Here is a 23,275-nt window from a genome sequence, read left to right as displayed (position 1 = left end):
GCCTAATTTCCAAATGGAACATACTGCTGTGACTCAACCGCCACATCCCTCACTCAGTCAGTCACGTCCCTCTGCTGCCCCCATGTGGCATTTGAATGTCATGGCATTATGGCAAGGATTCATTCCTTAAACAGCAAAACAAAACAAAACAAAAAAAAAAAAACAACAAAAAAATGATTATAACGTATTACTTATTGATACTTTAGTCATATACTGCCAAAATGTATTATTTAAATTTCAATCATGCAGAACTAAATTACACATTTTAATTTCCTGTTTTTTTGGGATGGGACATAAGCCTACACTTGCAGATGCACGTTTGCAAAATAACGCGATTCACCCATGACTCCATACTGTTATTTTAATTCACCTGCTAACATGACAAGCTAACGTTTGCTAATATTATTTATAGTCTATTCGTGCAGATACTCTGCATAACCTACCGGCTGTGACTCTATATTCTTATGTCGCAAAATAAATATGGCTCCTGCCGGCGCTTTCGACAGCTTCCGTTCATCGAGCTTCCGCCCATCGAGGTCCCCAGTGAGCGTCGAAGTAGCCACACGTTGCGCACACTGTTCTCGTCAGTGGTGCGGCTCCATGGGTACGCGATGCTATGACCATTGATTACGCTCCTCATCAGTCATAATCAAACGAGGAAAAATGATTTGCGTTCAAAGAAATTCCCTTTATTCTCTCTTTATGACGTCTCTTTAATGTTTGCACACTATTGCAGTTCTAGGTCACAGATTGACTCGGTATAGAAATTTGAACCATCAGTCAATACGCTGGTAAGGCAGATATACTCACTTTCTGGATTATTATCTTAAAATATTGTAAATAATATTATTTTCCAGTAATACTGTTCTAGAGTGAAGTGTGTTTAGTAGCCTACATGTATGTGTATATCAACGTGACAATAAAAAAACAGTTGGGGGGTAAAAAGTAAACAACAGCAACAACAAAAATGAAATAAAAGACACCTATTGAACAAACATTTAGATTCTTATTGTATAATGTAATATGTATCTCATACAATACAATATTCGAGCAGCTTTTTGGACATTATTATTTTTGAATTTTATATGCCCTACCTGGGATAGGCCGCAGCTCACTTGCATCCTAATGTGGACAAGCACCATAGAAAATGGATTTATAAACATTTCCACAATGAATTCAAAATAAAGCAATTATGCATTTGGGAATGTTATCATTTTTATGTAGGATATATCCATTGTCTTACATGTTGGCATAAATATCAATTCAACCAATTGTACATGAAAATGAAGTCACAATGTCATCTGATTGTTTTGAAAATGTATTTTCATCAGTCCCAATGGAGAGTGCTGAAGACCAGTCAGAAGATGTGGGGGGAATGGAGGGAGAAGAGAAAGAAACCGAGCAGCAGGATGGAAATGACCAAGCTGAAAATGACGATGAAGCAAATGTGTCGCCTTTTCCACAGGTAAACGTTTGGTACTGTCAAAATACTGTAGACAATTTGTTGCAGGATATTTTATTTAATTATTTAATTTTTTTAACCAAATGATAAACACAAAATCACTATCGTAATCCCTGTCTTTCACATGTCACTGTCGTTGTTTTCACAGGATCAGCCTGAATCTGAGACAGGTGATGTGGACTCACAGCCAGACAGCCATTTTCTCACATGTTGGCAGAAATCTTAAGACAACCAATTGTACATGAGAATGGAATCACAATGTCATCTGATTGTTTTAAAAATGTACTATTTCATCAGCCCCAGTGGAGACACATGAAGACCAACTTGAACATCTGGGGGTAATGGAGGCAGAAGAGGGAGGAATCGAGCAGCAGGATGGAAATGACCAAGGTGCAAATGATGATGAAGCAAATGTGTCTCCCTTTCCACAGGTAAATGTTTGGTACTGTCAAATACCAATACATTGTGTTTTGGGATATTTTATTTATTAAACCACATGGTGAACACAAATCACCATCAGAATCACTTTCTTTAACCTGTCACTGTCATTATTTTCACAGGATCAGCCTGGATCTGAGCCAGGTGATGTGGGCACACAGCCAGACAGCCATTCTCTCACATGTTGGTGTAAATCTTAATACAACCATTTGAATATGACAACAGAATCACAATTTAATCTGATTTTTTTTTTAAATGTTCTATTTCATCAGCCCCAGTGGAGACAGCTGAAGACCATTTCGAAGATTCGGGGGCAAAGGTGGCAGAAGAGGGAGGAACTGAGCCGCAGGATGTAAATGACCAAGCTACAAACGATAGTGAAGCAAATGTTTCTCCCTTTCCACAGGTAAATGTTTGATACTGTCAAAATACATCGACATTACATTTCAGGATATTTTATGTTATTTTCAAACCAAATGCTGAACACAAAATCACCACCATAATCACTGTCTTTAACTTCTCACTGTCATTGTTTTAACAGGATCAGCCTGGATCTGAGTCAGTTGACGTGGGCTCACAGCCAGATAGCAGTGGTGTTGAAGAAGACCCTGTTGTGAACATACAGTCCGGTCAGTTTATTACAAAAACTGCAGAGTTACAACGATATTGGTAAAGATTAAATACAAGTTAATAATTTCTCCCCCATTATTGTTTCAGAGCAGGAACATTTTTCCGAAGTTCTGTCACCACCCCATCTTATGAACGTCGAGGAAAAGGACGATAGGGAGCCATCTATGAATGATAATGAGGAAGATGATTTTCTTGTTCTTGACGCTGAACATGTGTGTGGCTTTTCTTTCAATTTCAGTAATTATTACTTGTGGCAGATAAAATGTTGTAACGTCTCGTCTTTATGCAGATAATATTATGCAAAGATTCATTTAAAAGCCATCGTAAAGGCAAAGAGTGCTATTGGATTTTGTGCGCAAAACCAGCATGGCTCAGATTTTTGTTTCATATATTGACAGCCCTTGGTGGCAAAGAAGCAAGCAGCACTGCGGAATCAACTCGTCAAGGAACTTGAGAGGCTTACCCTGCAACTGAGACAAGAGGTAGAATACGCTACGTGGTTTTTTTTTTGTCAATTCCAAACATTTTAAGATCTCTAAGTTGCTTTGTCGCATTTTCTCACTTAGACAATCAGGTTAAAGTTTAATGATGTTTCTCTTTGTATTACCTGTGCAGGTAGGGTTGGAGAAGACAGAGGCAAGCCAAACAGAGGAATTATATGTGGAGTTGTTCAGGGAACAGCAAAGGCTAAAACGACTCCAGACAATACTAGATGACCAAAAGCAGTCCAAGCTCTTGGCTGAAGAAAAACATAAACAGGTACAAGAGGAACTGAAAGCAATTAAGGCTCGCCATTCTACCATCGCCAACCAGTGCACCAAGACCAGGGTCAATGGTGAGACACTCTCATTCCCCCCAACACACACAATATACAGTGTTATATATTTTTTTTCCAGGGGTGGGCATTTTACTAAATTTTTCCGGTCCGTCATTCGTCATCCGCCACCGGGCTGGGTACCTGCCTGTCATTCGTCAGTCTGTCATTTTTTCAAGCCGAACCAATTTGTAACCATTAGTTGTTCAGTCTGTCCATCAGGTACTTTTGTCAATTTGTCTGTCCGTCAGTCGGTCCGTTTCACATACACTTATTTGCCAGCTGTATTGAACTAGTGGCTGCCTGCGGCTGTTCTAACTCCCAAAAGTTGGAATTAAAAGATTAAAATGTCTTATCTTAACCAAAATCAAACTCCGCATTGTGGCCAAGGGTAAATAAAATCCAATCCAAATAACACACTCCGAGTACTCATTATAAATACTGCTGTTCTTCTTCTTGGTTCATGGGCGGATTACAGCTCTTTTGTGCATACTGCCATCTACTTTACAGGAAGCGCAAAGTGTTTCCATGTATATAGTCAATGGAAGCAACCAGCCCACCGATCAAAAACACAAGACTTGAATATAAATAATTTGACCAAGGTTTAACAGAAAACCACAACCCTGAAGGCAGAGATTGGCATTCCGTCCCATAGACGGAACAGTCCGCCCATTTTGTGGACGGACGGAGGACGAGAAGTATTTTAAAAAGGACGCATTAAGCAAGGACAGAAGTGGGTTGTCGTCCATGCCTCTAATCGTCCCTAACCAGGTTCAAGTACTGACTGACGTGTTGTGTTGGGTTCTTTTGAAAAGCAAGACCACTGTTCTCTTCTGAGATACCTTTATGAACCTCCTTAACAACATTTTTCATGTGCGTTCCCTGCAGTAAGATTGCACACTCATAGTCTGCCCTACAGTGGTTCAACACATGTAATACCATGGATTATGCCACAGGACATTTCACTGACTGACAGAAACACGTCCAGCCTGTCTTGTGTGTGTAATCCGGGATAATGTATGCATTGAGCATAGGAAAAAGGTGGATAGCAATTTTGTTTTGTTAATTAACTGTTAACATTTCGTACATACCTTATCCCTTTGAAGTATGTCCTCGTCTGGGGCATCTCTGTAAAAATCTCTGCCTACACCGACGTACACTTAAACGACCCGGAAGTGGAAGTCTTTTGCGTCCTCCTAAAATAACCTTATAACCTAATATTTTATTGCAAAATACTTGTATGGGTGTCATATTTTGTAGAAATGGGCCACTTCTTGATGTTGTAGAATATTTGTAAAATATTCCAGATGAACCAACTCTATTATTATGGTACACCAACGATCAACAGAAGGGCTCCAATATATTATTCTTCGAGGAATAAAGAGGAATAAAGTCATCTTTTTGCAAGCTACAGATAAATGTTTACTTGAAAGTCTTAAAATCTAACAAACTGGATCAGTTTCTTAGTCTGTACCATTTTTTTTTCACCCAATACGTCCCACCATTGTCCTCTTATCTTATGACTGGACGATAAGCGCTGCTTGCGGAAAAAAACAAAAACAAAAACAGTATGCCTGACGTTGCCCAGACACAGAACCAAGCCACCTGATCTTTGAGCCCAGCTACCATGGTTGTCATGGATTATTGTGGTTGGATTTTGTTCTGTTGAAAATGACATAATACACTATATATATATGTAGTGCACTTGCTTGATTTTAACTTGAGTGCGATGCCGAGGGTCGGATATAGCTAATTGGCGCCAGCATGTCTAATACAGGGAACCTTTACTTGTACACCACGTCTCCACCAGGTGTTTAATCGGGTTATCATGCATAATATCATTTTATTGGAAGAATTGTTCTGAGTTGACTGGTCATTTAATTGAACGAAGTTATGCCGCTTGCTCAACGCGAGAATGGCGTACGGCCACCGGGCCCGCACGCTTGCTCCGTTGGGTTAGCTGCTTCTTCTTCGTTGGTTTAATGCTTCTTCTTCATTAGTTTAACTTCTTCGTGTTTGGAGGCGGATGCGTGCTGCCTACATCACACATAATGCCGCGATCGGGTTTGTTTTCGAATTGTTTTCTATCGAACGTTTTATCGAAGGCATTTTCTATTGATATCGATCACGTGTCAATCGCGATACATATTGATATTGTGTCATCAGTCCATCCCTACTCTATTGTACATTTAAGCATCAGATATTGAACATTTTGTAACTGACTCTGCTAACATGTCTGTGTTTTTCTTGCATAGTATCCAAGCTGCAGATAGAACTAGAAAGAGTTATGTTGCATGTCAACTTCACACAAGAAGTCACTGAAGATCTGCATGCTAATGTAAAAGTAACAAGGAATGCCACACGGAAAGTAGGAACCAAGAAGTCAAAGGCTGAAGACCAGAAACTCAAGCAGGTGAACTGGCTCAAATGAAATGCAGAGAACTTGCTAAAAATCACAATCTGTTCCATGAAGCTCTTTGACCTTCAATATGTTCCGATTTTGAACGCAGTTTCCGCAAGTGGAACACAAATTAATCCAAGGTTATTGCCATGACAAGACACTTAAATACATGGATTACACCAAGGCTTGAAATATTTTTTTCTTTGAGGAGTAGTCTTGCTCATCAGGTTAATCTCTTTTTTATTTATTTATTAATACATTTTTTTATGACAGCATAATAGGGGAGAATGCAAGGCTTGCAGTTACCGAATATTTTAGTATTCGAGTATCCTACTGAAAATCTTATTGAATAATCAAATGTAATAATCAGCCTGATTACTAATGGGCAGCAGCTGCGTCACTTGGAGGATCCACCCACCGTCATCATGCTGGAATGAAACAAGAAAAAAAAAACACAGGCCAGAGCGCAGAAACATGACAGCTCCTCTTTCCTTGTATTGTTTCTTGCACTTTCTAGTTCCACCAACTTTCCCTCTCCTCCTTTTTTTCTTTTGAACCTGAAGATATTCCAGGTTTTCTCTTGTCTTATCTCTCGGATAACCTTGCCTGTAATGGTCCAATACTCTGGAAGCTCCTCCTGCTCACTGAGAGCCCGTCTCACATGTTCTTGAAAAGCTACACTATACACTCCCTTTCTCAGCTTCCATCACATGCTTTTCTGCATTTGCTTTCTTAATATTCCTCACCCCCAACAGTTATTTTACACATGTTAGATTAGGCCTCTTTGGAATATACTGTATGATTAGACTTTTCTCTTGCTTTCACTTGGCTTAACTTTTCTATCACACCCTTGGCACACTTATTGGTTGATTTCAGTTAAGGCCATAGAGTCACACATAGTCACATGGGCTAGGCAGAGTCACACACCTTGTGGGTGGGTAGCCAAGAGTATAAGAGTAGGGATGTGCTTCTTGGGTCGAATCCCTGAAGCGTGTGCCGAGTAATGTAGATGATTGGTTCTTGAACGGCGGGTGGATTTGCGTGTTGATGACGTACGTGGTGACGTTTGAAGCCCCGCGAAGCGGGTATATCACGTAACTGATCCAGGAAATGATTCACTAGGTTTGAGTTGTACAGTGAAATGCTTCCAAATCTATACAAACTTGCGATCTCATATCTATGCACCTGTGCTTCATCAGTACCATGTGAAAGAGTTTTTTTTAAAAGCAGATGAAATTCTCTGCAAGAAAAGAAACCGCCTGAGCCCAAAAACTTTGGAAAAAAAATATTGTTTTTAAATAAAAATGAAGAAACACTTTATTTTACCTCCTTATTTCACATTTTGCATAATCACAAACATAAACAAAGTAACACAGAACAATTCATGTTAAAACACTCTTCAAATAATATTTTTTGTATTTGGAGCATGATTTGCACTCCACTGTTTTATTGCAAGCACCAAGCATGTTATACATTTTTCTCTCCACACGATGGCGTAGTCGAGGAAATGAATCATCTTGAAGCCCCTACGTGTGTGAAATATTTGCCTGCAGGGCTTGGCTGCTTTATGGGGCTTCATTTTGCCATCACTATAAAAGAGTAGGAATCCTGGGGTAGGTGGTGAGACCTTCTTCCGCAATCTTGCAGAGAAGGTGATACGTCTGAAAAAACGGACAAGTGTATGGTGGATCCCAAAACTGCAGAATCAGACAAACATTTAGGCAAAAAAGGTATTTTTTACAAAAAAAAACGAAGGACCAAAGAAGTACAATAGAAATCGCTGGCAGAAACAAAGCCAGAAAAGATCTAATTCAAACAGAAAGCGCTTGCACTAGGCAAGGTAAATAGAACCGAAAAACGAAATAGCAAAGTCCAATTTACATGAAAAACTAAGCGCTCATTCACAACACAAATGCTCCACCGGAGAAGCGTGACTATGAACGAGTCGTCTAGAAAATAACACTTGAGCAGGGTAGCAAGCAAGGTCAATTAGGTCAATGGTAAATAGTGGATGGCAGACTGAGTCCTTTTGAACCCTGCTGATTGTCATGGGTAACAGGTGCGCCGCTGGAGCTCCACTCCAGCTGGGCTGAAACAGAGAAAAAAAAGAAAAGAGCAAAACAGACCAAAACCATGACAGCTTGGGTCCCGATTTAGGTCCTGAGCGGAAAGCCAAACCTTTTGGCTGGGAGCATAGACGGGCGCCGGTTGTCGGCGTCGATCAGCAAACAGCCGATTATGCTCCGAAGTGCGAGACACAGCAGCATGAGTCTCCTTCCAAACCCGACGGGCCTGCCTCAGGTGATGCTGGATGGACAACAAAGTTACTTGGCTTTCCTGTGAGGGAAACAGACTATGGTGCTTAAAATGGTGACCGACCAGTAGCCGACGACACCAGGGTGTTATGGGAGTACTTGACCCAGGGTAACTGATGCGCCCAGAATGTTGGTTGATGAAGACACACAGAGCAGAGAGCCATCTCAAGGTCCTGATTTACTCTTTGACCATGCGTTTGGGGGTGATACCCAGAAGTCAAACTCGTCATGGCTCCCAGGGCGTGACAGAACTTTTTCCAGACACGAGACACGAACTGGAGTCCTCGATCTGAGACAATGTCCACAGGGATGCCATGGAGTCGGATCACATGATGAATGCGCAGCTTGGCTGTTTCCACAGCCAAGGGTAGCTTGGTCAGGGCCACAAAATGAGCGAGTTTGGAGAACCTGTCGACCACTGTGAGAATGACAGACTTGCCTTGAGACACCGGTAAACCCGCGACAAAGTCCAATGAGATGTGAGACCAGGGGCCAGAAGATACGAGCAATGGCTGAAGCAGACCCTCCGGATGTTGCAGAGAGGTCTTGCCGCAGGTGCAGGCTGCACACGCTCCAATAAACTCAGTGACGTCTTTCTTGAGGTCTGGCCACCAGAACAGCTGATTGTTCGGTGGATTCCCGGATGACACACCAGCTTGTATTCATGCCCCCACTGCAACACAGGTACAAATAGGCGATCAGGAGGACAACCTTCAGGACCTGGTGTGTCTCGCAAAGCCTCTGTGACCCGTTGCTCGATTTCCCACCGCAACATGTCCACAATGTACTGCCTGGGCAGAACGGCCTTGGACCCGGCCTCGTCAACCGCCGGATCATGAATCCGCGAGAGAGTATCTGGCTTCTGGTTGCGAGAACATTGACGGTAAGTGAGAGTGAAATTAAATCTGGTAAAAAACATTGCCCACCAGGCCTGTCGGGAGTTCAGACGTTTGGGGAGGGAAGACTGGAGCTCATGTCTGGCATTGCTTACAACCAGTGCCCAAGATGCAGCTTGACTCAACTTTGGAATTATCAGTGGCATAAGTGGAGGGTTGCTGGTCAAAAATCAAAGAGCACTGATGTAGAAACCCACACAATCCAGGGTCACCGCGATAGCGTGTAGGGTGGGGTAAATTTGGTTCCCGACGACTTATTGTTTGCGGAAGTGCAGAGATCCAAGGGGGGCGTCCCTCGGATGTCCCTCTGTCCGAACTGGGAGCTTAATTCATGACACTGCTGTGCCAGCATGTTAACGGCGCTACGGAGCTCCGCCAGCGCCGCTTCCTGTTGTCCCACCAACCGTGCCTTACTTGCCAAAGCCTTCCTAAGTTTCTGCGGGATCGAGACAAACATTGAGGCAAAAAAGGTATTTTTTACAAAAAAAACGAAGGACCGAAGAAGTACAATAGAAATCGCTGGCAGAAACAAAGCCAGGAAAGATCTAATTCAAACAGAAAGCGCTTGCACAAGGCAAAGTAAATACTAGAACCGCAAAATAGAAATGAAATAGCAAAGTCCAATTTACATGAAAAACAAAGCGCTCAGTCAAAATAACGAGGGATCAAAAATACTATAACACAAATACTCTACTGGAGAAGTGTGACTATGAATGAGGCGTCTAGAAAGGGCGGGGTGTGAGTGGTGCCCAATAAGTCTATTTGTTTTACTCATTTGCTAGCTTATGCATTTAATATTAGCGTTATGCGACGGAGATGCTAGCTTGTGCATTAAGTATTAGTGTTACGCGATGGAGACAACTTTGCTTCGGGGGGCTTAGTTGCCGCGGCCCAGTCCAAAGGCCCGGTACTGGGCCGCGGCCCGGTGGTTGGGGACCCCTGATATAGACAACACGCTTGCGGACTTTAAAGTCCACGTGTGTGAACCGACCTATAATGTTAAAAGTAACATCCACGTGTATGGACTGACCAATAGTATAGATTTAAAAAAATTAATAAATTCACCAAAATGTGACTTATGAGGTTTTGGCTCGATGCCGGCGAAATATGTCTAATGTTAAGTTTTTGTCATCGTGTGTTTCACCATGTATAAAAAAAGAAAACGTGAATAAAAACACTTGATCAAAAAAAGAAAAAGGTGTATATAGTGCTTTAGCTACACTGTTTGCTGTCCAAAGTGCTTTACAAAGACTCATTCACTTTTTTTAAACCATATTGGAGTGTACAATACATAAATGTGCTAAAGTAGCAGTGTTAAGCTACAGAAAGCTTTTCCTTCTTTAGTTTAAACAACAGGTGTCAAACTCCGCTCCTCTAAAACATGCAGTTTACTGGCCCTCGAGGAACGGAGTTTGACACGTGGTTTAAAATGACTTTAACATCCATCATTCCTTTCCATACACTGGCCAGAAGACAGCAGCAGAACCAAGATTGTTCTTTTGAACCAATTTTAAATCCATCCGCTTGCGTCGTACAGCTGCTAGCTTAGCACTAGCAGCTGCTAAGACATCGGTCAAACGTGCCAGGAGGGGGCTCCAATAAACCACTGCAGGGGGGCACGGCAGACCCTTTTTTTTGTACTCATGCATAGTGACTCAAGGGCCCTAATAAGACATTGCACGTAATAATGAACCACCAATTGTTTATATCCATCCATCCATTATCTGAACCACTTATCCATTTATAGTCATATATGCATTTCAGTTCAAACTTAGTATTTGTTGAACAAAAAAATAATAGGCATTCATTAAAAAAAACACTAATAGCCTTTGTACAAGTTCATTTGAGTAGCGAGCATTTTAGCATACAATAACACAGTAAATGGTTTATGGCGGTGCATTTATGAACAAAGACCAGCTGACATTGAATAAAACAAATATTTTTGTACTACTAGAAGTTTTGGAACTGTTCAAACGACAATGAAGTCACCCTGAGGGGAAACGAATACCTCATTTGACTTCATCAAAACCTTACAAAATAAAATGAGTGCCACACTGGCCGTATGTCACACAGTGCCACTTCACTCAATTTTGCTGGTCCGTCATCTGTCAGCGACCAGGGTACCCGTCCGTCATTCGTCAGTCCGTCATTTTGCGTGACAAACTGAATTGTAATCGTCAGTAAGTCTGTTAAGTCCATCAGTTAGGTGGTCATAAGTCCGTTGGTCCATCATTCGGTCCCCCCAAAAAACCTCAGAAAAAACGGTCGTCCGCCAGTGATGGACAATAACACTGACAGATGAAACTCAACTTCCATCATTCGTCAGTCCGTAAGTTTTTAAGAGGTGTCCTGTCAATCAATCATCAGCAAAACGGGTGTCTGTCAGTGACGGATTGACGGACTGCTCCGTCAGTCTGACGGAATGCCCAACTCAGCTTACAAATACCCTGTATGATGCAATTAAGGTCGCGGGCATATACTGAATGTGTCACCTTGGTAATAAATATGCCCCAAATTTGACGGTAGGCATAATTAGCAGAGACCTTTAACAATTGAAATCCCGGTTCCTATGCGGCATCAAACTGGGTGCCTTTGGTGGAAAAGTGAGGTCTGTATTTCAACAATTACACGACATGGTGCTCGCCTTGCGTTTCAGTCTGAATTACTCCCATACTTTGGCCATCTTCCCATGCTGTCACTAGCTTTGCTTCCGACTCTACTTCCTGTGTGTAGGTGACGCAAGTGTGCTGAGCCTCTACAAGGCCTGTTTGCCGTTTTGCTTTTCAATGTGTTTATATGAGGTGCAAAGTGCAATTTTGAGTTGCAAATTGCAATGCAAACCTGCTTATTTCGAACCTTGGATTACACAAATCAAATTACATGAATCAAAACTATTTGAATATAATTCACTGCATTAACTGAAAAATGCATTAACATTTTGTTTATATGAATCACTGATTGCATCACATCAGTGTTGATCAAAAATGTGTGGAATGTCCAATTTGTCCAATTGTCCGGGCTGAAATGGGTGATGACAATGATGATTGACAGTGATGGTGATGCTATAAGTTGGTTCCCTTCAACAGTTTAGAGCATAGCCAACAAAATATTGGGTTAATGATTAGCAGGGAAGCCCTGTTTTGTATTTGACAAAGCTAAGGCCTAACTAAATGTATCTCTGATCCTCACTTCAACATAGTTCCTTGGCCCAAAGATCCACAAGATGGCGGCAACACAATCTTTTTATATTTGACATAGCTTTGGCCTGACCATAAAAAAGTGAATAGGTGAGTTCTTCTGAGAATAAAGGACGACCAAATATTTGAATAGGCAAATTTATTAATACTGAGTCATGAATATGCGATGGTTCACTGTAAACAGAAAATGTCTTGAGTTTTTCTTCTGTCTGTAAGAGAATTATTCAGTGAATGCTGATTAAATTGAATTGCTGGACCAACAGGATTTGTATGTCGAGCGCCTCACCAAGGAATTGGACAGACTGACACAACAGATGGACCTACATGAGGTCCAAACCAATGCTCAGGCAGAGACAACACAAGCAACAAAAGAGGCTCTTTCTGAGGTATACGCCACACAAAATAACCACAATCCTCCCACCTCCCAAAAGATTGTTCTTAATTAAGTTAGCTGACGAGTCAAATTGCCTGTAGATGTGAATGTGAGCGTGAATGAATGTTCACTGATATGTACGCTCTGACTGGCCGGCAACCAGTCCAGGGTGTTCCCAGCCTCTCTCCGAAAGTCAGCTGAGAAAGGTTTTACTTACCCGTGACCCTAATGAAGACAAGCGGTGTAGAAAATGGATGGCTCAATAGATATAATGTATTATTCCCATGAAGGAGGAGTAATCCCTTTGTCTTTTATGCAAATGTCTGTTCAGGCTGAAATGCAAATGGAGTCTCTGGCGATGGCACAAAAACAGTTGCTGCAGCAGTGGAACAGCAGCCTGCTCAATATGAGGAAGCAAGATGAGGAATTTGGAGCAATTCAGCAGGCTGTTTGGTGAGAATGCTTTACCAACATTGGAATTACATGTTCCTGTTTATAAGGAAAGGAAACTAGAACATCCTATTTATTTATTTATTTACTTACACATTTTAGTCACCTCTTTTTTTTTTTTTAATATCGGTGTTTCGGAAAATTGTCAACCCAAACATATTTTTTTCCAGAATATGTTCTATGCGGGTTTACTAGTCTAAACTTAATATTGCGCTTGTGGATTATGACAAATCCATCCGTTAAAAGCTAGCTCAGGGGTGGCCATTTTGTCACTTCTGTCAACTGATGACATCGAAGTTGCTCAGGGCTCAGATAACGACCAATCATGGCTCAGCTTCAGAAAATAGGTGAGCCGTGATTGGTCGTTATCTGAGCACTGAGCAAAAAAAAAAAAAAAAAAAAACACAGTTTTTGTACACCGCGATCTCACGTTTTGACATCAAATAGCAAGAGAGGATGTCAACATGGGGCTGCCTCACGGTCACTGTGACCACGTATCGAATGTTGCGTTTAAGAACTCGGAAATCCCACCAATCAAGGTTAACACAACATGACTTATTTTCCACAAAACCCTTAATGGCAACACCTAACAATAAAAGACATAACATACCTAGGTCGTTAAAATATACTAATTCAGAGTGGTGAAAAAATGTTACTCCTAATCTTTGAATTTTTTTTTCAGTCCGGGTGCATACCACATTTTGAATGTGTAGACCTAACAAAATTAAATACCAATACAAGTGTTTAGTTTAGTTTTATTTAGTATTTATAGGAAGTTTCATAGTATTAGTGCAAATCAGCATAGTGTATAGTTTTGGGTTCCATTTCAAAATGCACTAATCATTTACAGCAAAAAAATAAAAAAAATAAGGCCACAGTATCGCCTTCAATTTCAATTACTGTACTCCATCATTTATAAACATGTCAAGAATGTTGGTACAAGCTGCAAAGTTTAATACAAGTTGAATGCACTTTGATCTTAATTGTCTTTATTATTCTTTTGTGCATACCTTAAAGATTTCTAGCTGTAAGCTACCAATGGTCATATAAGAGCCTGATGCGATCATGCCGCGATTTACATATACAATACAATACAATTGTATTTATATTGCGCATTTCACAACAGCAACAGCTGTAACAAAGCACAAAATAACAACAACAAAATAGCCATAATGCAACAAGTGAAATAAATTACTTAACACAAAACACTATACACAATAGACACCGGAAAAACAGCAGAAGATTTGTCAGTCTCAGGTAAGATCAAAAGCCAACGAATGTCTTCAAACGGGTTTTAAATATGGACACAGAGGGGGCTTGCTTTCGCCTCACAAAGTCCAAAGGGAAAACGCCCACCAGGGACTAACAAACAGTAATTTACCATACTATTTGTCACCAACCAATAGAGATTTCCCATGTAAAGTCATCACCACGGGCTCTTTTTCCCCCTCCAACCTGCCATCACGCTTTACATTTCGAACCATGCGGCCGTTGTGGATTGGTTTGCCAAAATAAGGTCCTTGTCCCCCTACATATGATGGCTCATTTACCTTGCGTTTAGCTTAGATTTCTCCTACATGTCTATCGAAGCCTGACATTTTTTTAACACAAATGAACTGTCTTTCAGAGAAATGTTCACAAAAACGATTAGACAGAAATACTGCATACTGTTCAGTTCACATTCGTCCAAAATATGAACGAGTTCTTGAACTTTCATTCATTGAACTCATTCAGGTTCAACATTGACTGTCAATCTGAATAACAACAAACTGAACAAACTGTAGGCTAATAGTCTTCTCAGTAACTTTTGTCAAAATAATTTGAGAAATATGCGCATGTCATCTGCCAACGCATGAAGAGCCCAAATTTGTGTGCATGCTGTGCTATTGATAGACAAATATCAAAGCACATTGGTAATGCACATTAAATAAATAACCTTGTTTTTGACAATGGTAGATTTTTTTGGATCAATACAGTCACGCTAAACCGTGTTTCCCATAGCATGGCTGAGCAACGAGTGATCGTGATGGACAGAGAGATTGAAGGCAACAAGAAATACCTCTCTGAACTGCAAGAAAAAAGTGAAACTTTCACCATGCTACTGAACTGCGCCCAGATGGACTGCGATGTCACCAAAAAAATGATCACGCAGAAACAAGCCCAGCATGAAATCCTGCAAGATCAATATAGCGTCTACCTTCGTACTCTGGGGCAGACAGAACGGACACTTGAAGAACTCTCTAAGGTTGGCAGAAGACTTCTATGGAGGCAGCCACTGTGAGATTTTATTGACTAGATAAAGAATATGTCTTGTCTTCTATGTGTTCAGGAGGATAACGGCCTTCAGGTTGAGGTGACTGATCAGAGACGAAAGCTGGAGAAAAACAAAAACAAGCACCTTGAGTTAGAGAACTGCATCATGACCCAAATGCTGCAGAAGCTCATGGACAACAAGGCCGCTCAGTATTACCAGCGACTTACCAACAAGAAAGCTTCACTAAAGAAAGAGAAGGTAAACAGAGCTTCTCGAAACCATACCTAGAAGCAAGAGTCTTACATCCAAGATAACTGCATGACAAACATCCACGTGTACTGCTTTTGGTTCGTGATTTTCATGATTTTCTGTTAGTAGTACAGGCACTGCACCTACTCACGACCAAACATTGAAGCTTAATGTACTACAAAATCAGTATTGAAATAATGAATTGCAGTAACCTAGCCGAAAACATCATTCGTCCTTGAAGACCCCTTTTCATCATTTAATTATTTTTTGTAGTGATCTTTTATATCCTTTTATCGGATTTAATGAGTAATGTGCCCCTTTTCCAAGCTAATTATATAGTTGGTCAGAAATATCTCTGCTTTTGATCGGTCCATTTTAACATGAAAAATCAAAAAATGTGAGTACTATATGTAAATAAGCTTTACTCTGATTGGGTCTTCGTTCTCCTTAATTTGATATGGGAAAACAGCTTCCCTCTGATTGGTTAGTCTTGAAATTCAGCGGGCCGTTGGCACACTTGTACCCGGCGACAGTGTGTCCTGAAGCGGCCTCAGCAGGGGACAGCCCGGTCTCCATGGAGGACTATTTTCCACTTCCAAGGCGATGCTCCGTAACCTCGCAGCCGCACAGCGAGCCTACTATGGGGGGACTGAACACCGCAAATGAATGAGTGCGTCTCTGTGTATATTACACATACATATGGATACTTGTTTTTGTTTTTTGTGTGGACCCAGAAAAGTATTTGTATTTTTCCTGAGTTGAGTTGGAAAAGGTAGCAACCATGAAGTGGGCACATACATGAATGATGAGTCAGAATCCTACATCCCAATGGTGCCAAACTCAAATCCAAGTGTGTTGCAAACCTTTTATCACCTGTTGTATCAATCCACAAACTGCATAGATGTTACATTTAAAACATATCACAGACTCATTTTGACATACGTTATGAAAAAAAAAAAAACAGTGGGGAAAAAAAATGACAGTATCATGTTCCTGATTCCCTTTCTTCATCTAGTTCTATCAGCTGTGGCATTTGGAGAGTTCAGTCATGGCGGCTGCCCTGGAGAGCAATGTGATCAACGAGAAACTGGAAAACTTGGCCCGAGCTCAGAAGGAACTTGATGAGGAAATTAGAAAGTACAACAAGGTGGTGGCATCGAACCAGACTAACAGTTCATCCATTGATGCGCTCATCGCACAGAAGCAGACCAACATTGCAAACATCAACAAGAAAATTGATCTCATCGCAGCTCGAACTGGGGTGAGGAATCTTGATTGTTTACCTCCCTATTATTAAAAATAGCTCAGCCTAGCATGGAAATTGAAAGTTCTTGGCCTCTCAGATATTTACATTCAAGAGTCACTCCTTTTGTACCAAACCCCTGAAGGAAACTCTCTATGCATATATGTATGTGTGCATGTGTTTTCAGCATGAAGACCTCAGTCCGCTGCAAATCAAGGTAGAAGCAATAAAGACTCAGATTGAGGCATTATCAAAGAAAATGAAGAATGATCAGCAGCTGTGGCTGAAGCATCAAGGAACACTTATAGGATTAACCCTGGAGATACAGACACACAACAAGGAATATAAAAAACTGCGGGAAAAGTACACAGTGATCTGTCAGAAGAAGATTTACCTGGAACGTATGTTACATCTTCAATGAAGCAAACACTCGACGTCACAATGTCAGAGATGCATCCTTTGCGAAACATAATTCCTGAGTTGGAATGCTTTCTTCCAGGTCAGCTTGAAGTCTTGCACCGTGAGGAGAACGAGGTGGAGAAGAGCAATAAGATGCTTCAAAGAGATTTGCTGAAGCTCAACACTCTTCTGAGCAAGAACACACAGCTGCGCTATGCTTTGGAGCAGGAGAATGCTATGATGGAGACTGAATTCCTTCATAAACTTAAGGTCTTCCTCTTGCTTCTCATTCTCTTTCATCATATTGTTGCTGAATGCTAATGTGACATAACATAATGTTTAGGAGGCAGAGCGGGAGTCCATTGAGATGGAGGCGAAACTGGAGAAGACCCAGGAGGAAAAAGAGCAACTTCTCAGCAGTCTGGTGGAAGCCGAGTCAGTTGTTTGCTCAATATGAATATCGTATTTCGTTCTCGTCAACAATGCATGCAAATAAGCCCGTGTTTGATGTGACAGGCGTCAGATTATGCTGTGGGAAAAGAAGACCCATGTTATGAAAGAGACACGTTTAGTTGTGCAAGAGGGTCAAGGAGACATCCAAATAATGAGGGATGATGTTCACCGTATGGAGGTACAAGACGCTCTCTTCTCCTGAGAGCTGTGCAATAGTCATCAAGTTCTGTCATGTCTGAAATTCATCGCTCGTCCCAGTCTCTTCTATATTCTATATAACCGAGTGCACTGGCAGTGTGGTTGGGGCAGGTCGCCTCCATTACAATGTGGGGCTGGACATGTTTACGCGATCATGCTTTTCACTGACCTGCAGGCGGTTCTGTGTTTACCTGACAACCCAAGGCAAGGGTGTCAAAGTCAAATGGACGGAGGGCCAAATAAAAAAATTTGCGACAAGCCGAGGGCCGGACTGATAGAATGTTCATTGAAATTTTTTAAAATGTCCAATCAAGGCAAGGGTGTCAAAGTCAAATGGACGGAGGGCCAAATAAAAAAATTTGCGACAAGCCGAGGGCCGGACTGATAGAATGTTCATTGAAATTTTTTAAAATGTCCAGATTGGATTGGGTCCTTCGCGCCTGCTGATGATGTCACGCTTCGTATTTCTGTAATATATTTCTTTGCCTCTATGTTTGTCACCCCACTGGCTGTTGTGTTTTTATCTTCGGAGTTACTAAATAGCCTAGATATGTTCTCGTGAGTGATGTCACGTTGATGAACACTAGTTAGTTATTTCGGCCAGTATGCTAACTATTCTAGTGATGAAACGTGTGAATGTGTATTGTATGTATTGTTTGGCTGTTTAATTGCTTAATACAGTGAATTGTAATGTTTAGGCATATTGTTAACTAATGGATATGCATTGGATGATATGTTGCTAGGTTATTCTTTGTCTGTGTTGTTGCAGACCACAATAAATAGACATAAATAGACGTGTCAAGTGGCCTACGGGCCTGTGTTCTCTGACAGGAGCACCCACATCCATACCTCGCCGCTCGAAAATAGAGTCAGCTGGAGACATCTTACCAATCAATCCGTTTTACTTCACATTATGTACAGTTCATACAATCTTGCAGCCCGAGTCAACAAGAAAATTGTTTCCAGTTTGGCAGGAGAAACGCAAACGGAAGTGACGTACGAGCTGCCTCGCAAAAGTAGCAGTAATGTACTTTATTTTATTTTTTATTCAGTAACTCAGAAGATAAAAACACCGTGACAAACATAGAGGCGCAGATATATATTACAGAAATATAAAGCGTGACATCATTGGCAGGCGCGAAGGACCCAATCCAATTTGGACATTTAAAAAAATTTCAATGAACATTTTCTCAGTCCGGCCCTCGGCTTGTCGCAATTTTTTTTTTTAATTTGGCCCTCCATCCATTTGACTGACACCCTATACAGGTATATCATGAATAAAAATGGTTTTCAGATTCCCAGATTTTTTTTTAACCACTTCTACAAATGACTGGGGAATCTATTGGTTTTAAAAATCTAATACGACACTTGACCACTGAAGATTTGCCCACTCCTGTTCTAAACCCAATTTAAAGTCAGGTTAACTGAGGGTACAATCTACAATTGCTGCCTGTTAAACTCGTGTTTACTGATAAACATTTTAAACCCTCTATTTCGATACATAGGTATTAAAAATTAGTAACTCTGTCGAGGTGTCCTTGAGTGAGGATCTGAATCTCCACACTGCTTGTGTGCTACGCCATTGTATTGGCGTACATGCGTGTCAGTGGGGCACCATTTAAAATGTAGGACTAGAAACAAATATTTGCCTAGCAATGTCCTAACAAGATGAAACATTAATATTCAGAGCTTAACTTCTGATTGTTTCCTTTGTCCAAAGAGTGCGCACAACGTTCAAGGGGTTGTTAATGTGGATTACAAATGTTGAGATGCTTGAACGTTTGCGGAGTATGTACTGAGTATGTGTTTATTATTACAGCGTTGGCTCGGTCTGCTGCTGAAGCAGCGTGAGCAGCTCATGCGGGACAGCGTAACAGTTGTGGAAAGGAGAGGATACATCGTCGAGCGCAATGAGGTCATGGCTCGTAGTACTAAAAAGGCCACCATCAAGGGAGAGCTAAATCTGATGAATGATGGCTTGCGGCGAAAGATCAGAGAAATAAGCAAGGTAGTGAATCTAGGCATACAGTAAATGCATTGAGGGCCATTGTACAGCTACCTGACGTTTAGTATGTATATTTCAGTTAGTGAAAGAGTATGACCAGGAGATCAGAGAGCTGCAAGATGGTCAGGTCAGTCACCATCCTTTTTATTCATCTCTTGACTTATTTCTAACTGCAAACTATGTTTGTCATCTTGTTTCAATGTTTGTAACAACCGGATATGTAGTTATAATTTTGTATCAGTTTTCTAAATTATAAAATGGAAATCAACTTCATTTCTGATCCTGTCAGCTTTCCTATGGTTTTGCATATTTTTATTCCCCAGGAAGAATTTCAGAACAAGGCCAAGAAGATTCAGGAGATGATTGATGGCACTCCATCCACCACTGCTTCACTTGAAGCTGCACTGCATGTTGAGACAGAGCGAGTGCATATTGTCAGGAATGTCATTCACCGCCTGTGGGTAGAGATGCCCAAGTACCAGGGGTCACTCTGGAAAGTGTTGCGGTCACTGACAGAATACATAGACTCTGAAGACGGAGGCATCAACACAGTGGGATAAATTACACAACAGTAATACAAGAGAATTAGTGGTTGATGTTACAGCTACCTTAAATAAAGACATGATTTGTACAATCACTTTCTGTGGTTTTACCAGCTAAATATTTTCACTCTGATTAGATTAATTACAGGATTACATTACATACATCAGATTATTTTCATCAAGGCCAAATAGTTACAACAGCAAAAACCAAAAAGTTCAGTGTTCATTTTTTTCACACGTGTTCATTGTAACAAGCTATGTCTGACTATGCAGATCTCCAATATACAATGCATTATTTTACTTGCGTACATTTGACCCCCTTGAACTAAAAGCAAAGGTATCAAGGAGTGAAGTAAAAATACTTCATTACTTTACCGTAGAAATTTAGGGTATCTAGGAATCTAACGGTTTTTGTATTGAGACGGTACGGGCTTCGCGGTTCGGTGTACGCAGTCATACGACGAATACATCTGATGGGGAAAAAAAAAAAGTCAACACCTGAGACCAAGCGACCCCCACATTTGTTGTTCGAAGAAGAAATAGATCAAAAGAAATGTCGAAGAAAAATGGCGAGTGCGGGAGAAAGCATATGGAGCTAGAGGAGCCCTCTGCACTATACAAATCAGCCGTTTGGGAACATTTCGGCTTTCCGATTTGAGTACGACAGCGATGGAGTGCGAGTGGTGGAGCGAACAAGAACTGCGTGTCGGCGTTGTTCGACCTTCGTGCGGTATGTTGCAGGTAACACTTCAAAAATGCTAACGCATGTAAGACAGCATCACCCAGTTACCGAGGGTGGAAAAAAGAAAGCCGCTCAACACCAACAACGTATCCCCGCTACTTTTAAGCATCCTGGAGAAGTGAAAATGGACAGAGCCAAAGAAATCTCCAAAATATGCCATACTTTTCTGTAAATGATTGTTGGAATGGAAAGATAAAATACACAAGACGGATATATACATTCAACATACTGTTCATATGAAATGTATTATTTTTATTATAAGAAAAAATGCTCATGAGATGAAAATTACATTACATTCATTTTTAATGGCCCGCGAGAAGGTTTTCTACGGCCCCTGGGATGGTATTGCTTTATTATTAGATCCGGCCCGCAGCAAGCCGGTGTGGGTAGCAGATGTGATCGGGTCGTTCGCGCCTGCCGATGACATCACGCTTTAAAATATATTGTAGCGTCTTCCAAGAACACAGACGTAGTTTAATTCTCAGGTATTTATTAGTCCAACCGGCTACTGTGGGCCGCAGCCGACGCCAATACAGTACGACAAAAAGAGCAACCAATCTCCACTTCGTCTTCCGCTACTCTCGCTTGGCTGCCCTCCCATTCTGCGAGCCGCACGATGAATTCATTAACCTCGGAAACACAACTTGGCAAGACTCAAATTCGACCACAACACAGATAAACCAATTCTTTACACTATTTCTGTAATATATTTCTTTGCATCTATGTTTGCCACCCCCTGGCTGTTATTATAACGAACATTACCGCTACTTTTGCGAGGATCGTCCTTAGATCGTCTATGTGCCGACTGAAGACTTCACAATACTTTTCGTGGCTTTCAGAATCGGATTGTGCTGAAAAGTTATTTGGAGTAAAACACGCTTTATTAAGAAATACTTCATTTTAGAAATCTCAGGTTGTTTTATTATTAGTAATTGTTGGCATTTGATATAAATTCATTGAGTTTCGATGTAGTACTGAGATGTCCCACACTGTGAGCAGGCATTGAACGCTCCCCAAGCGCTAAGTGTTGATAGCAAGAGATATGGTTTCTTTTTCTTTTTCCTCCTTCGACACAGCTAGCTAGTAGTTTGTTCGTGCCAGCAAACTCTGTATTTGCAGATTTCCCGTGTTTCACCACGTTTGTTGTTGTGTGTAAATGTCAAAAGGTGAGTTTAATAATTTAGGTTCGTATCAGGTAACTGCTGTACAACATAGCCAAGATATGTTCTTGTGAGTGATGTCACGTTGATGAACATTAGTTATTTCGGCTAGTAGGCTAACTATTGTAGTGATGAAACGTGTGAATGTGTATTGTATGTATTGTTTGACTGTTTAATTGCTTAATACAGTGAGTTGTAATGTTTAGGCATATTGTTAACTAATGGATATGCATTGGATGATGTTGCTAGGTTATTCTTTGTCTGTGTTGTTGCAGACCACAATAAATAGACGTGTCAAGTGGAATACTGGCCTGTGTTTTCTGACAGGAGCACACACATTCATACCTTGCCACTCTAAAATATAGTCAGCTGGAGACATCATACCAATCATATGATCCTCTCCGTTTTACTTCACATTATGTACAGTTCATACAATCTTGCAGGCCGAGTCAACCTGAAAATTGTTTCCAGTTTGGCAGGAGAAACGCAAACGTTCCACTGATCTTGTTTCACAAGACGGGCAGCGGCTTCTTCTCGGGCCATAAGCGGAAATGACGTACGAGCTGCCTCGCAAAAGTAGCAGTAATGTAGTTTATTTTATTTTTTATTTAGTAACTCCGAACATAAAAACAGAACAGTCATTGGGGTGACAAACATAGAGGCAAAGAAATATATTACAGAAATATAAAGTGTGACATCAGCAGGCGTGAAGGATCCGATGGAATCTGGACATTTAAAAAAAATTCAATGAAAATTTTAACAGTCTGGCCCTTGGCTTGTTGCAAAATTTTTTATTTGCTCCATTTGACTTTGACACCCCTGTACTAGAGCAATCAGAATGAGAAAAAGGTGTTAACTACAGCAATCAGAATGAGAAAAAATTTATTTATGTGACGTGTGACGAAGTGTCACCCAGCGAGAGAAAAAAAAGATGTAAAAAAAGTACGTAATGACAACACCCATTCTATTACATTGGCCACCGTATTCAGAATAAAGTTGAATAACAAAACTGCAATTAACCGAAAAGTTCATTTTCCCACTCATTCATCGCTGT

General features: G+C 40.9%; 1 protein-coding gene across 4 annotated transcripts; it reads left to right on the top strand.

Annotated features, from left to right (window-relative positions):
* The first annotated feature begins 545 nt into the window (after positions 1–545).
* On the top strand, positions 546–20,414 carry ccdc40 (coiled-coil domain 40 molecular ruler complex subunit). 4 transcript variants are annotated; one of them, XM_086034590.1, is made up of 24 exons: positions 546–604; positions 737–791; positions 1,332–1,465; positions 1,611–1,632; positions 1,760–1,893; positions 2,023–2,083; positions 2,173–2,306; positions 2,442–2,529; positions 2,618–2,742; positions 2,929–3,012; positions 3,146–3,365; positions 5,600–5,757; positions 12,417–12,539; positions 12,858–12,979; positions 14,978–15,221; positions 15,306–15,488; positions 16,495–16,740; positions 16,910–17,123; positions 17,222–17,391; positions 17,465–17,556; positions 17,638–17,752; positions 19,592–19,780; positions 19,857–19,904; positions 20,101–20,414. In XM_086034590.1, exons 3-24 carry the CDS (start codon positions 1,337–1,339, stop codon positions 20,335–20,337), a joined length of 3,138 nt encoding a protein of 1,045 aa, XP_085890716.1. In that variant the 5' UTR covers positions 546–604; positions 737–791; positions 1,332–1,336; the 3' UTR covers positions 20,338–20,414. The 4 variants fall into 4 exon arrangements, with proteins under 4 accessions (XP_085890716.1, XP_085890717.1, XP_085890715.1 ...); XM_086034591.1 differs by having other exon boundaries at positions 565–791; positions 2,023–2,044; XM_086034589.1 differs by having other exon boundaries at positions 565–791.
* Positions 20,415–23,275: the final 2,861 nt, after the last annotated feature.

Source organism: Filicampus tigris, chromosome 6 (assembly GCF_054856515.1).
Source record: "Filicampus tigris isolate MCC_2025a chromosome 6, RoL_Ftig_1.0, whole genome shotgun sequence".
Taxonomy (NCBI): Eukaryota; Metazoa; Chordata; class Actinopteri; order Syngnathiformes; family Syngnathidae; genus Filicampus; species Filicampus tigris.
Note: the sequence above shows the minus strand (reverse complement) of the source record. Positions and strands in the feature narration are given on the sequence as shown.

What these genes read in the sequence shown, in the direction of transcription:
- ccdc40 (XM_086034590.1), top strand. Translation starts at nt 1,337, where the DNA reads ATGGAGAGTGCTGAAGACCAGTCAGAAGATGTGGGGGGAATGGAGGGA. An exon ending in ATGTGTCTCCCTTTCCACAG is followed by an intron (nt 1,894 to 2,022) that starts GTAAATGTTTGG and finishes TTATTTTCACAG; the next exon opens with GATCAGCCTGGATCTGAGCC. An exon ending in AAGACCAGAAACTCAAGCAG is followed by an intron (nt 5,758 to 12,416) that starts GTGAACTGGCTC and finishes CTGGACCAACAG; the next exon opens with GATTTGTATGTCGAGCGCCT.